The following is a 14,922-nucleotide window of genomic DNA, read 5'->3' as shown; positions in this document are numbered from 1 at the left end:
TGGTTTTTTCCAAAGAGTGAGAGTTGAGATATGGAATTTCAGTATGCCCTAGACAACCTCCATTTGTGACCCTAGAGAACAGAAGTACCTGAAACATGTCATTTTGAAGACTACTCATTTAGGGTTTTACTTTGAACTTTCCTCACTAATAAGGTTAATAATGAAATGATACTCCCAACAATAACTATTGCTACTAAGCCCCTGTAGAGATAAAAGTAGATCAGTGATAAGAGCTTTTGTGCACTATTTTTAGTTCATAGAATGAATGAATGACTGATTCATGCCCAGAGCTTAATTATGTGAGGGTTTGGTGGCTGTCACTCTGATCTTTTGTGTGTCTTCACTGGTTTTCATGGTCAGAAAGAGGCAGACCTGCTATATGTAAGCCAAGTTTTACTGGCTTCTGTCAGGGAGCTGGTAGAGAGAGTTATTTTAAAAAATTAATAGCATCCTTTCCCTTTAAAACCAGACCACCTTACTTGCCTCCTAAGAAATCTGTATGCAGGTCAAGAAGCAGCTTAGAACTGGACATGGAACAAAAAGATTGGTTCAAAATTGGGAAAGGAGTACTTTAAGGCTATATGTTGTCATGCTGCTCATTTAACTTATATGTACAGTACGTCATGCAAAATGATGGGCTGAATGAATCACAAGTTAGAATCAAGATTGCAGGGAGAAATATCAATAACCTCAGATATGCAGACACCACCTCCCTAATGGCAGAAAGCAAAGAGGAACTAAAGAGCCTGTTGATGAAAGTGAAAGAGGAGAGTGAAAGAGCTGGCTTAAAGCTCAACACTCAGAAAACTAAGATCATGGCATCCAGTCCTATCACTTCATGGCAAATCGATAAGGAAACAATGGAAACAGTGACAGACTTTATTTTCTTAGGCTCCAAAATACTGCAGGTGGTGACTGCAGCCATGAAATTAAAAGATGCTTGCTCCTTGTAAGAAAAGCTATGACCAACCTAGACAGCATATTAAACAGCAGAGACATTACTTTGCCAACAAAGGTCCATCTAGTCAAAGCTATGGTTTTTCCAATAGTCATGTAAGGATGTGAGAGTTGGACCATAAAGCTGAGTGCCAAAGAACTGATGCTTCTGAACTGTGGTGTTAGAGAAGACTCTTGAGAGTCCCTTGGACAACAGGGAAATAAAACCAGTCAATCCTAAAGGAAATCAGTCCTGAATATTCATTGGAAAGACTGATGCTGAAGCTGAAGCTCCAATACTTTGGCCAGCTGATGTGAAGAACTGACTCATTGGATTAAGACCCTGGTGCTGGGAAAGATTGAAGGCTGGAGAAGGGGACAACAGAGGATAAAATGGTTGGATGGTATCACCAATTCAATGGACATGAGTTTGATCAAGCTCAGGGAGTTGGTGATGGACAGGAAAGCCTGGCGTGCTGTACTCCATGGGGTCACAAAGAGTCGGATACGACTGAGTGACTGAACTGAACTTTCTCTATAAATAGCATCTTTCCCCTGGTAGCTCAGACAGTAAAGAATCTGCCTGCAATGCAGGAGACCTGGGTTTGATCCCTGGGTTGGGAAGATCCCCCGGAGAAATGAATGGCAACCCACTCCAGTATTCTTGCCTGGAGAATTCCATGGATAAAGAAACCTGGTGGGCTATGGTCTATGGGCTCACAGAGAGTTGGACATGACTAAATGACTAACACTTTCACTTTCCCTATAAAATATCTGTTAATTACAGAAATGTTAGATTCTTATTCTACTTATTTCTACAAATAAGTATAAAGAACTTTCTTTCTATAGTTCTGTAGTTCTGCCACTGAAAGAAAACCAAGGTTAGCATTTGGAGATACTTTTTTTATATTTTTTCTATTCATGACTTAAAAAAAAAATACAGTGTAATTGTACAATATATAAAATTTTCCCTGCTCTTTTTTTTCAGTTAACATTATGCTGTAAACATGTCATTGAAAATTAATGTAATTTTAATAACTAAAAAAGGGAGGGATTAGGTGCTGGGCAATAAAAATGAATGACACATGTCCTTTTTAACTGGAGCATGATGGACGTGCAGGGACAGAGACAACTTTCAGGTCTGGGCAACTGGGAGGAAATACAGTGTAGTTGTTTAAAGCCTTATCTTTCAGATCAGACTGCCTGATTTAAATCCCTGCTTGACCACCTTTTGGCTCTGTGACTGTGAACAGATTACTTAGTCTCCCTGTTTGGGTTTCCCCATCTGGAAAATGGGGATCATTGCTTCCTTCACTGGACACTTGTGAGGACTAAAATAGTTGATGTATGTGAAGCATTGGTGATGAACTATTTGGGGTGTGATGTATGGTGACGGTTTGGTACAGTTGGCATTGTGAGGGGATCATCCTTGTGGAACTGCCTTGTTTCAACTGGAAGAGTACGTTCAGAGCCGTGAGAGGCCAGGGCTGGAGACAGAGACAGGGAAGCCGTGGGAGTCGGTTAGGTCAGGAAGAAAGAGACGGTAGTGGGAGAAGCGAGGGCCGAGGACAGAACCATGGGTATGTTTCTGTAGCCGGGGGAGGAAGTAGATTTGGTAAAGGAAGTTTAATAGTCTGTCAGGTAGGAGAACTGGGAGAGTGTTGAGTCATGGGTGCCAAAGGAAAAAAAAGTTCTAAGAAGCAGAAAAGTAGTTCCTAGCATTAGGTGCTATAGAAAAATTGGAGGGTGATGAATGAGAAGTTGTCCTTGGATTTAACAATTAGGTTGTCATTGATAAGCAAGGAGAAAGCAAAGTTCACTATAGTGGTGGGAACAGTTTTTCAGTGTTTAATAATAATAATGTAATTGTGCACATATGTTAAAGGGGAAATTAAAACATGTTATGGAATTTTTGTCCATGAAAATTATCTTAATACAGAAACATATGGAAGGGAATAGAATGTTGATAGATGTAGATATGCCAATGGTATTTTTAAACCTAGCTGCTGCTTGGAAAAATTATGATAATAAAATCTCCATTATTGTCGTTTAAGACATTTTGTAGTTTCATTCTGGATTTTCTTTGGAACTGGAGATGTAGTGGGTCTCTTACCCATGATCTTTTGGTTCTTTCCATCACCAAAATATACATGGTGGACTTGAAAGTGACCTTAGAATTAGAAATTACTTTGTAGGGAGATTTACCGTATTCCTTGAAGCAGCTCTGACTTGATGTGGGAGGACTTGTCATTGGCTTTAAGTCATCACTGAGTCACAGGCTGTGGAGGGAGCCGTCAGCACCAGCTTCCTGACTGCCCTGCCTAAGACACTCAAAAGATTTCTGCTTTGGGTGGCCTGAAAAACTGGGACTCACAGAAGACTTGAGGTGGGCCATGAGTTTTATTTTTCTGCACCCAGAGCCCAGCCAAGACTCCACAGCTTGCTTGTTTTCCTCTTTGCAGGCTGACAAGAGTGTCTTGCTCCTCTCCTAAACAAGTTAGTCTCATTTGAGAAGGGAACCCCAGGCAGCATACCTTCTCCTGTCAGTTTGGACTTACTCTGTTGTTTTGATGTCCTTAGCTCCCTCACCGTTCTTCTGATTAGAAGTAGAATTAGAGTGAGTTCTACAGATTACTCCTCTGTGGCCAGGAGTACTTGTGTGGGGAAGGAAAGGATCATTAAAACAGATTTGTGTGAAATAGCTTTGTCTGAATGCTGAACCAGCCTCCTAAGGTTTAAAATATGGTCTTGTGTTTATTTAGCTCTTAGCACATCTCCTGGCCTTTGCTCAAGCAATGCAAATTCAAGGTTGCGCATTTTGTGAAAAACAGTGGAGTTATTGCTTAAGGTTCCATTCTTTGTTAGATTTTGCTTCCTTCCTAAGTATTTATTAAAATACTTTTATGGTACTAAGTATTAAAAAAAAACTGTATTTGGAACTAGTTTTAGGCTTACAGATTTTAATTAAGTGTGAAAACATACACATTTAAAGTAAAATTGAAGTATAATGTCTTAATTTGTCACGTATGAATTTGATTTGTAATATTACCAGTTGATTTTATGCTTTATAAATTTAAAGTAATCTTTATGTTTCCAATAAGTCATTTATCATAATGATCATTTGCATTTTAAGTCCAAAATGTTTTTAAGTGAGATTTTATTCTCCGCCTTTGATTAATACTGTATTAGACATAAGTAACAGTAGTAGTTATATGAATAACATAAGTGGTATAGATAAATTTGCTTTTGATTCAGATTCCCATCACCCAGAAAGTAGTATCAAGAACATTGAATAAACAAGTGACTTACTTCACTAAAGTCCAGAACTAGCGTGTCCCCATTTGAGATGGTTCCGAAATTTTTGTCAAATGGTTTTCCTGGAAATGTGGGTGTGTGAAGTATAGTTTTTATGTTAGTATTCATTTCCCACTGAGCCGAGAAGAAAACAGGATGTGTCTGTTGCTTATTTGGAAGAATTGCCTTCATGCAGTTAAATCTCAAACCTGAAAGAGTTTTAAGAGATCCTCAGTGAAGTAAAATCTGAATTAAGTCAGTAAAGACCCTCGTTAATGATTACAAGGAAAGAACTTTTAACAAAGAAGTTTCAGAGCCAGAGGCCTCAAAAATCACATGCAGCTTGAAAGTTTATTCTTTGTTATTTTTGGTGCAACTTGCCTTGGAAGGAGGAAGTAAGCTGCTTCCTGAAACTGAATGAGCTCTTAGAATTGGTGCAGGCCACTCAGACTAACACAGCAACACGTGATTTATTATTTAGTATGATCGAATAGTTGAGAATGGGAATGTTTGTCTCTCCTTGGCCCAATATAATGAACTAAGAGGTTCTTAAGTTATTTGGTTGTGAGAAGTATGTGATTGTGTTCAAAGTCAACAGGAAATGAATCTAGATTAGTTACCTGGCGCAGTCACTGGGAATGCAGAGCACAAACTGGGCCCTGATGACAAACTCTGAAGGGCTGGGGAGGGCATGTTCAGAAAGGTTCACGAGGAACCTGGAGAGCTGCCTGTAGAAGAGCTCAGTTTGCTGCAGACAGGAAACACTGTAAAAGACATTCCAATAAACTAGAGGAATTGAAGCTCCAATATACAAGAGGAACTGAGGGGCACAGGGTCATTCCCTGCTGTTTCCTGACTTGCACTAATGGTCAGTCAGATGCACTGTCTTGTCACACCCACTTTTTGTCATCCTGTCCATACATGTGGCCACACCCACAGCCTCACTACTGAAACTTCTAGGAGTGCCTATACAGCTTTTATCCCAAGTTGTGATCAGGCAGCATGGGCCCTCTTTCTGCTGCCTTAGGGAGATTGAATTTCTGTGCATGAGAACGCCCCTGAGTTACTTTACTTTGGTCAATTGTTTATATAATTAAGTTTTTCTTTCTTGTGCCTTATTGCTTTACATTTTTTTTCCCCTTCTCTTTTCTATCCTGTTCTCTCTGTCCCTCTTCCCTTTTTTCTTCTTGATTTCCTTTTTTCTCTTTTTCCACTTCCTGTCCCTGTTACTTCTTTTTAAAGGCCAAGAACTTACCTGGTGGTCAGGTGGTTAAGAACTCTCCTGCCAGTGCAGGGGATATGGGTTCAATCCCTAGCCTGGGAAGGTCCCACATACTGAGGGGACCTAAGCCCACGTGTCACAACCTGCATGGCACAACTACTGAAGGCCATGTGCCCTAGAGCCTGTGCTCTGTAGCGAGAAGCCACCACAGTGAGAAGCCCTCACACTGCAGCTGGAGAGTAGCTCCTGCTTGCTGCAAGTAGAGAAAGCCCATGTGTGGCAACAAAGACTCAGCACAGGCAAAAATAATTTTTTTAAAAAACCAAGAAAATAATATCTGTTAAACTTAACAGCAGATGCACAAGCTTAACAGGTACATCTCCAACAAGAGAAAGGAAAGACCTGAGTGTGTTTTTCTCCAGCGAGTAAACATTTGTTGAACACCCCACTGTATGCTAGATTTAGGGTATTAGATAATCTGCATACTGGAGGAGCTTATAATATCTCATCAAATTACATCAGTAGAGCTCTTCATATTTTTTGACCTTGTGAAGTTTTGTGAGTGTGTATTTCTTTGCAAACATGTTTTTCCTATTGTTCACATTCTTTTCCTATTAAAGTATGTTATTTCACAAACAACATTATAACCAAATTGGAATTGCAAAGAAGAGAAAGAAATTAATTCATAATCCTATCTGTAACAAAATTGACTGTAATATTTTTCTCTATTGTCAGAATATTGACATAATCTTTATGCAGTGGAAATCATAGGTAAATTTAATTTTGCATTCTTCCTCATTCTGTGTTATTTCATGAATGCTTTCTTAAATGTCATTTGAAATGGTGCAGTACAGAAGGAAGTAGCATTGATTGAGTGCCTGTTATGCCAGACATTGTGCACAATGTTCTATTTTTGTCCCATTTTATCCCCATGGGAGTCCTATATGATAAGTTTTATTATACCCATTTCTTTGATGAGAAAATTGAGGTTTAGCTTGGTTTATTTCCGTTTCATTAACTGAGCTCTACTACATCTGTGTACGATGCTGAGTTCTGGAGATTCAAAGATGAGTGGGACATTGTCCCTCCTATAAGGAGTTCAAAAAATCAGCAAGGGGCAGCATTTGAATATAGAGATACTTTCTGTACAGTATACCGAGTTCAGAAGAGGAACACCTGACCTGGGTCAGAGCACTTTAACCAGAGCAGTGCTTCTCAGACTTTAATATGCATAGGGAAGTACCTGGGGTTCTTGTTAAAATGCAGATCCTGATTTGCAGGTCTTTGGTGGGATATGACTGAGTAGAGAAATGGGGAAAGGTAATCTCAACAGGACAGCATGGGGCAAGGCATAGAAGCATGAAAAAGTGTGTTACATGGGTAAACTACTTATAATTTTCCACAGGTGTTGGCTGACTACAGTTTACTGGCTGAATTCAGTGCACAGCCTGGTTTTATGTAGCCCCTGTGCTAAGATAGTTTTTACATTTTTAAAGGGTTGTTAAAAAGGAAAACCCAAAACAAAGAAAAACATATAGCAGAGATGTATAAAGTCTTAAATATTAACTAGCAGCTAGCTCTAGCCCTTTATAGAACTTGTGTGGGATCAGTGTTGATGGTGGTGTTGGTGGGGTGTAAAATCTGCAGTGAGGCATCGTGGAGAAAATGTTAGAGACAGTACTCGGGGGGTGAGTGACCACAGGGGACACAGAGGAGCTTGCCTTTATCTTTGAGGTGATAGGGAGCCAGGCAGAGTTTAAAGAGGGGAAATGAAAACAGTAGGATTTTGTCACTGATCTTGATGTAAAGGAGTGGGGCATGGTTTGTCGTCCTGGCATGGGTGAATGGTGTTGTTCACAACTGAAATCCATAATTGGAGGAGAAGCCATTTGAAAGGTAGAGATGATTCATTCATATTTGGATATGTTGAGTTTGAGAGAGCACTGTGGGATACCCAGGCTTTCCAGAAGATAAGAGACATCAATTGTAATTCAGTATTACTGCCTCACAGTGGGTTTTTTTTGAACTGTTACTATTTCATTTACATTTTTAAAGTACTTTTCATGTCATGTGCACATCCATTCATTGTGCGCTCATTCATCAGAAAAAAATGGCTATTGGACAGCAGGAGTCTTGTGATCCCTTTCATGCCAATGTTGTGTGTGTGTAGAGCTTTTTGGAGGGATGAGTGCAGTATTTTCTACTATTTTTGTATACAAAGCTATGTGTTTCAGAATTCAATAAACTTTTCTGGCCCAGTCTAGGAGTTCACCATTGTTTGCAACACTGTTAGAATTCTAATGAGAAGCGGCAGCATTAATTTCAAATAATTGGCTTATGTGGAAAATTTATAAATTGGTGACTAACTTGTACATACTTTGAGATGATTATTTAGTGCTTGCATATTGGTTCAGCAAAATGAGTATTCTCATATGTTGAAATCCAACAGAGTAAACGGATCACATCAGTTAGTTAGTGTATGATCATGTCTGTGTGCAGTTTGCTTTTGTTCTTTATACAAATACACTGTTAAGGGTTCCAGATTTTGATTACTTTATTCTAAGTTAGCATAGACTCAGGGGCATTTTATCCATACCCTTCTCCTTGAGGGTGTCAAGATTCTTTAAAGATACACTTGGAACTATAAAAGAATATTTCCTAAATTGACCTTTTAATTTAGTTATTTAGTGTAATAACATGGATACATACTTAAGTTTAAAAGTTTTTTTTTTTTGTTATGCAATAATACTTATTAAATTCTTTTTCTAGATTGAATACCTGCTTAAGAAACTTACAGAAGCTATGGGAGTAAGTTGGCAACAAGAACAATTTGAAAATTATAAAATCAACTTTGATGACAGTAAAGATGGCCTTTCTGCGTGGGAACTGATTGAGCTTGTTGGAAATGGACAGTTCAGCAAAGGCATGGATCGGCAGACTGTGTCCATGGCAATTAACGAGGTTTTCAATGAGCTAATATTAGATGTGCTGAAACAGGTAAGCATCCTGTAACAGTGTTTCTCCTCACCTTTAGAATTTGACATGTTTGAAATAAAAGATTTTTATCACAAAGATGAGCCTAAGTCACTTATATTTTCACACTAATTTAGAACAGGAATAACATTTCTTATTTTCTCAGTCTTGTGTTGGGCTTACATTATAAATAATTACAGTTAAACACTGGGAAGTTACTATTTTGAAAGAACTGTTTATATGATCACATTTCTGAACGTAGTACTTTCGTGTTATGCCTTCATCTATACTCATTCATCTGAAAGATCCCATGGCACGCTCTTCAGTGAAGAAAACAGGTTGTGGAACAGCAGGTGTCTTGTAATCCCTTTCATGCAAAGTGATATGTGTGTGTAGAGCTGTCTGGAGGGATGGTGCCAAAATGTTAGGAGTGATCACTGCTGGGTTGTGGGATTTCTATGAATTTTATTTTATTCTTTTTCTTTTCTTATTATTCGACTTACTACTATAATGTTTATATGTGTTAACCTCTCTATAGGATATGTGTAATTTTTATGAAATCAGAAAAATGCCCTTCCTTTTGGGGAAAAGTGCCTTTATGTAATAAAGTTGTGTTTATCATATTAGGTTACAAAGTTTGTATTCTCAGTGCCTGCATAGCATCTGATAATGTTTATGGTATACATATGCTGACATACATAGTCTGTTTAATAAACATAATGCAAATAGAATTTATATATTTTGAGTGGATCTTTCAGATGTCTTACATTATTATATTGAATAATAACTCTTACTGGTTGGTCCTTGTTTTGCCCTCTTAGGTAATGATGTTGTTTTTGCTCTTTTCTTCAGATGTAGCCTATCAATAAACTTTAATTGAGGCTTAATTTGTGTAGGTTTTTGGTGCTGTAAGAGGTTAGGAAACATGGTCTCTGAAGAGGATTTCCAGGCCCATTAGGGTGGCAGAATATAGAACTGCAGATGAACAGCCGTATGAGATGGCCTTGGTTTAAATGTCAGGAGCGAGCAAACTGAGCGAGTCATGTGATTAGAACTTAATATAATGATCACGTGATACAGCCAAAATATTATTATATATTTGATGCTATCAGCACCTATAGATTTACTGTGTGAAATGTTAGCTATTCTTGAACAATCCTGAAGTGTTTTGGCCTGTAGTAATGTGTAGTCTTGCTGAAATAAAATTTTGGATCACACATCTTTGAGGCTGACATATGGGAAGAAAATACAAGCCTAGTAAGTGTGAGCCTAAAAGCTATACTTAGAAGCTAGGATCCTAACAACTGGTCATTTTCTGCTCCTGATTTCATCCTCCAGAATCCTGAGAGAGCAGGTAGAGAGGTGCGCTGGTGCCAGAGGGTGATTGTCTGAGAAGGCATGCTTGGCCAGGTTTACTGACACCGTTTAGCATTTTCAATAATGGAGGTCTAGATTTACTGAGAATCACAGTTAGGGTGTGTGTGTGTGTGTTAAAAGGAAGAGATACCAGCTCTTATAAGGAAAAGCACCAGCATTTATATCAGATTTAATCTTACCTAGGGTTACATGATAAAAAAAGGCCATAGACGGAAAAACTGGACTGAACGCTGGTTTGTATTAAAACCCAACATAATTTCTTATTATGTGAGCGAGGATCTGAAAGATAAGAAAGGAGACATTCTCTTGGATGAGAACTGCTGTGTGGAGGTAAGAGTCAATGGTTACCTCTTTCCAGTGCTGCCGCCTGCTGTTCAAGTAGTTTATCTTCCTTCTTCTAGACTCTAGAGCCTTAAAAATAATCTTAAAATTCACATTTCTAAAATAATATAGGCATACAGTAACTATAGTTTCTGAACCAAAAAATTACAGATACCTGACAACATTTTTTTCTAATGTGAATTTATTTTCTGTCTTGTATTTGAGAATAAAGTATAGGGATTAAATCTCATTTATTTGTATATTTAAGGAATCATTTCTTGAGTAAAATGGAGTCATAAATAAGAAAGCCAAAAAAAAATCAGTAAGACAGCGTTTGAAATCATGAGTGTATCTGAGAACCTGGGCCCTTTTTGAGTGTAATAAATAAACCAAAAGAACATGTCTTTGAATAACTGGTATGACTTTCAGAACACTTTATCACTGCTAATTCTGTAAATAGGTGAAGTCCTCAAGAACATAATGTTTTGAATTTTTAATTTATATGTGAATTATTACCACATCTGTATTTGTTGAAGAACATTTAAAATACCTAAGATCTCATTCATAAATGATAATGTGTCTTGATGGATGAAATGGTATGTATTAATAGTAAGGGTGTGCCGTGCCCAGTAAGGGGTCTTCTTAGAGTCAGCTAAACATGGAGACTCACAGGATTATGATGGACGGTGCCAGTCTGCTTATAAGGATATAGGACAAGAACCACAGCTTGCTGGCAACAACACCCCTGGTGCAAGGAAGGGAGGGACACATCTGCAGGGTGTGGGAGTCACCCTGGGTGTCTATACCTGATGGAACAGTTCCATGGGCATATTTTCCAGGATTCCTGAGAGAGACGTGTTCAGGTATAAGGTGCAATGTACAAGGGTTGCTGTGCTCAGGAAAGGCCATCGCGTGGCCCATCAAGTGGTGTTGGTTCTCCCAGTCTAGATGTCGTATATGAATCTGGGGTGGTTTTTACCATAAGTATTGTTGCCTAGAGGGCAGCATAAATAAACCAGTAATATTCATTTATAGGTACTTCTTGTATAAGTAATTAAGTTTGAATTTAAATACTTGAAAGTAAAATTTGAAAGACTAATTTTGCTTTCTGTCCTAGTCCTTGCCTGACAAAGATGGAAAGAAATGCCTTTTTCTCATAAAATGTTTCGATAAGACCTTTGAAATCAGTGCTTCAGATAAGAAGAAGAAACAAGAGTGGATTCAGGGTAAGATAATTTTTATTACTTGTCATGGTATAACTTAAGAGCACTTTCTGTTTTTCATTAACAGTCCCTTGGACGGCAAGGAGATCAAACCAGTCAATCCTAAAGGAAATTAACCTTGAGTATTCATTGGAAGGACTGGTGCTGAAGCTGAAGCTCCAGTACTTTCATGACTGATGCAAACAGCCAACTCATTGGAAAAGACCTTGATGCTGGGAAAGATTGAGGGCAGGAGGAGAAGGGGGCAACAGAGGATGAGATGGTTGGATTGCATCACTGACTCAATGGACATGAGTTTGAGCAAACTCTGGGTGATGGTGAAGGACAGGGATACCTGGCATACTGCAGTCCATGGGATCTCAAAGACTTGGACACGACTGAGTGACTGAACAACAACAGAGATGCTCGGCGTTGTTCCCCATTGCCTATAGTTATTTCTGTGTGAAGCCCAGTAGCTAAAAGAAAAACAAGCTGAGAGGAGTTCCCAAAATTTTCATCAGGTTCATTTGCCTGGTGAACTTGTGGGAAAAGTACAAACTGGACCTTCTCGGTTTTATTTATTTACTCTTACTATTTCGAGAATATGAAATTTCCCCCTTTAAGGACCATGAAGAATTTTAAAGTGGCCATTTTGAGTATTTAGAAATATGTAAAACAAAAGAGGGGTTGTGCAATAGGTTTTGAATACTTCAAGTAATTTTCAAGATTTGTTACTTTCACAGGAAATCACTAGTTTCAGATATCTCGAGAATGAAAACTCATGATTTAATAACTTTTAAACTAAAATATCACTCCAGCATTAGTAAAGGTTAAAGTGAGATTTTCTCTTTAATCATGAAAGGGGATTCTCAGTGTTATATTCTTGAATCTAGGTAAAATTGTTAATTGAGAATTGTGGTCATTTTGATGTAGCTTGAGAGTTTGAGGCAAGTGTACATGGGTCTGGATCCTCTCTCCTGGGTCACTAGGAATTCTGGAGCAGCTTTCTTCTCTGGAATGGGGCTAATGATAGTACCTACCGCTCAGAGTTGTTGTGAGGGTTAATAATGAGATAGTGAAGATACAGTTGCACATTTTTAAAATGACACGTCGTTGCAGGATTGTTTGTGATAGATTTATAAACACATGTCCACTGATCGGGGCGTGGTTGAGTAGATGATGGCAGCCGCGCACTGGAGGACTGATCAGTACTGCGCAGTGTGTGCTGATACGAAAGCTCTCCAGGGGAAGTAAGAGGACAGACTCAAGCTCTGAGGACAGTGTTACGCCGCCACCATGTCCGTGGAAGGTGGAAGGTGTATATATATGTTTATTTGTATTTGCTTTTAAAGTATCTCAAGAAAGATGCACAGAAACAGTTGGTGTTAGTTGGTAGTGGAGTGAAGAGCTCAGTGCTTGGGAATAGGAGTAGGACGGAGATTTCATCTCTGTCCTTTCAGGCTTTTGAATTTGAACAGTGTGAAAGTACTGGCTGTTTATTTATTTTTGATTTTATTTTTAATTGGAGGATAATTGCTTTATAATGTTGCATTGGTTTCTTCTGTACAACGATGTGAATCAGCTATAAGTACACATTTATCCCCTCCTTCTGGAGCCTCCCTTCCACCACCCCCACCCTGTACTACCTATTTAGATAATGGAAACAATCAGGAAAGAAGTCAGATTTCATACAAAACTTAGATAATGTGTGTAAAGAGTGTATGTATATATATATACACATATATTTATATATAGCAAATATTCAATATATGGTATTGGCTGTTACCACCTTGGGAAGGGAGTATATAGGGAGATGGTTTCATAAGGCATAGATGAGGGGCAGACTACCTACAGTTCAGTCGCTCAGTCGTATCTGACTCTTTGCAGCTCCATGGACTGCAGCACGCCAGGCCTCCATGTCCATCACCAACTCCCAGAGCTTGCTCAAACTCATGTCCATTAAGTTGGTGATGCCATCCAACCATCTCATCTTCTGTCATCCCCTTCTCCTCCTGCCTTCAATCTTTTCCAGCATCAGAGTCTTTTCCAGTGAGTCAGTTCTTCGCATCAGGTGGTCAAAGTGTATTGGAGCTTCCGTTTCAGTGTCAGTCCTTCCAATGAATATTCAGGACTGATTTCCTTTAGGAAGGACTACTTACAGCAGGTAGCAAATCAGATACCAGGAATTTTGAATCTCAGCCCTTGTGATGTCTTATTCTTATTTGGCCTTTTGGGAAGTTAAGTAAGGAAGTTGCAAGTGTTGGGAGTTCCTCAAGTGCATGTTATGTTCCCAAATCAAGTCTATTTAAGCACAGATAGGCTTTTATGGGACTTTGGAGCTGGAAGGGACTCAAGAGATCATCTCTCTCTGGTTAGAGGTGAGAAACCCATGTGTAAGTGGTTCTGTGACTGGCTCACGGTCACAACACTGCTCAGTGGCAGGATCAGCATTACCCTGGGTTTCTGATTTTCTTCCCACTATGCCATTCAGGTTAGGCTCACGGAGAATAAAAGGTATTTCCCATCTTTTCTCTCATGCCTTTCACAGCCATCCATTCTACCATCCATCTCCTGAAGCTGGGCAGCCCCCCACCACACAAAGAAGCCCGCCAGCGTCGGAAAGAGCTGCGGAAGAAGCTGCTGGCCGAGCAGGAGGAGCTGGAGCGACAGATGAAGGAGCTGCAGATAGCAAACGAAAACAAACAGCAGGAGCTGGAGGCCGTGAGGAAGGTGAGAGTGGGTGCTGGGCTGGGGGCGGGCTCCCGTTTCTCTGTAGGAACCTCTGTGATCTTGCTTATGAGCTTCAGTTCTACCGGGACTAGGTTAACAGTGACTGTAGGGAGATGATTTGGTGAACTGCGCTTCCAGGAAGTGTATCTAGACCATTGAGTGAGACACTGTTTTCCCAGCCCTTGAAGAGTAGGAGGGTCTCAGGACAACAGGGATATTTCGTTGACCAGGAAAGAACATTTGTAAGAACAGTGAGCACAGTTGAATTCGTTCAGTGAAAGATGAGAAGTTTCTCCTGAGGATGTCAGGGTCACTTTTGGTGAATGGATAGGATCCATTGCCTTTTTAGGTTTTCCCTTTAGCTCCCATCTTCACTCATGAGGATCTTGGAAGACGCTTAGTATTAGAATTGTGGATTTTACTTATTGTTTGGAGTCAAAGATACAGTCTGGACACCACCACCAGCCCCTCTTCCGCCCCCAACTCCCTCTTCAGATGCCAGTGCTGAGTCCAGGTTATTACCTGTGCTTCTGAGCAACTGGCCGTAAGTCAGAGGTTCCCACAGCCCCTTCTCTTGTGCTGTGCTGTGCTTAGTCACTCAGTCACGTCTGACTCTTTGTGACCCCGTGCTCTGTAGCCTGCCAGTCTCCACTGTCTGTGGAGATTCTCCAGGTAAGAATACCTGAGTGGGTTTCCATGCCTGCTTCCAGGGGATCTTCCCAACCCAGGGATCAAACCCAGGTCTCCTTCTTTGCAGGTGGATTCTTTACCAGCTGAGCTACCAGGGAAGTGCCCCCGCCCCCGCCAACTTAGGTTTGATTAATTTGCTAGAACAGCTTACGTAAACTTGGAGAAATGTTTTCCATA

General features: G+C 39.7%; 1 protein-coding gene across 3 annotated transcripts in view; it reads left to right on the top strand.

Moving 5' to 3' along the window:
* SWAP70 (switching B cell complex subunit SWAP70) overlaps positions 1 to 14,922 on the top strand; it is a 144,278-nt gene that overhangs the window by 112,351 nt on the left and 17,005 nt on the right. For 2 of the 3 annotated variants that reach the window (XM_024975336.2, NM_001080297.2), the window contains 4 exon segments: positions 8,222 to 8,449; positions 9,986 to 10,132; positions 11,241 to 11,349; positions 13,874 to 14,055. In XM_024975336.2, coding sequence (XP_024831104.1) covers positions 8,222 to 8,449; positions 9,986 to 10,132; positions 11,241 to 11,349; positions 13,874 to 14,055 — 666 coding nt within the window. 3 annotated transcript variants of the gene reach the window in all.

This window comes from Bos taurus, chromosome 15 (assembly GCF_002263795.3).
Source record: "Bos taurus isolate L1 Dominette 01449 registration number 42190680 breed Hereford chromosome 15, ARS-UCD2.0, whole genome shotgun sequence".
Taxonomy (NCBI): domain Eukaryota; kingdom Metazoa; phylum Chordata; class Mammalia; order Artiodactyla; family Bovidae; genus Bos; species Bos taurus.
Note: the sequence above shows the minus strand (reverse complement) of the source record. Positions and strands in the feature narration are given on the sequence as shown.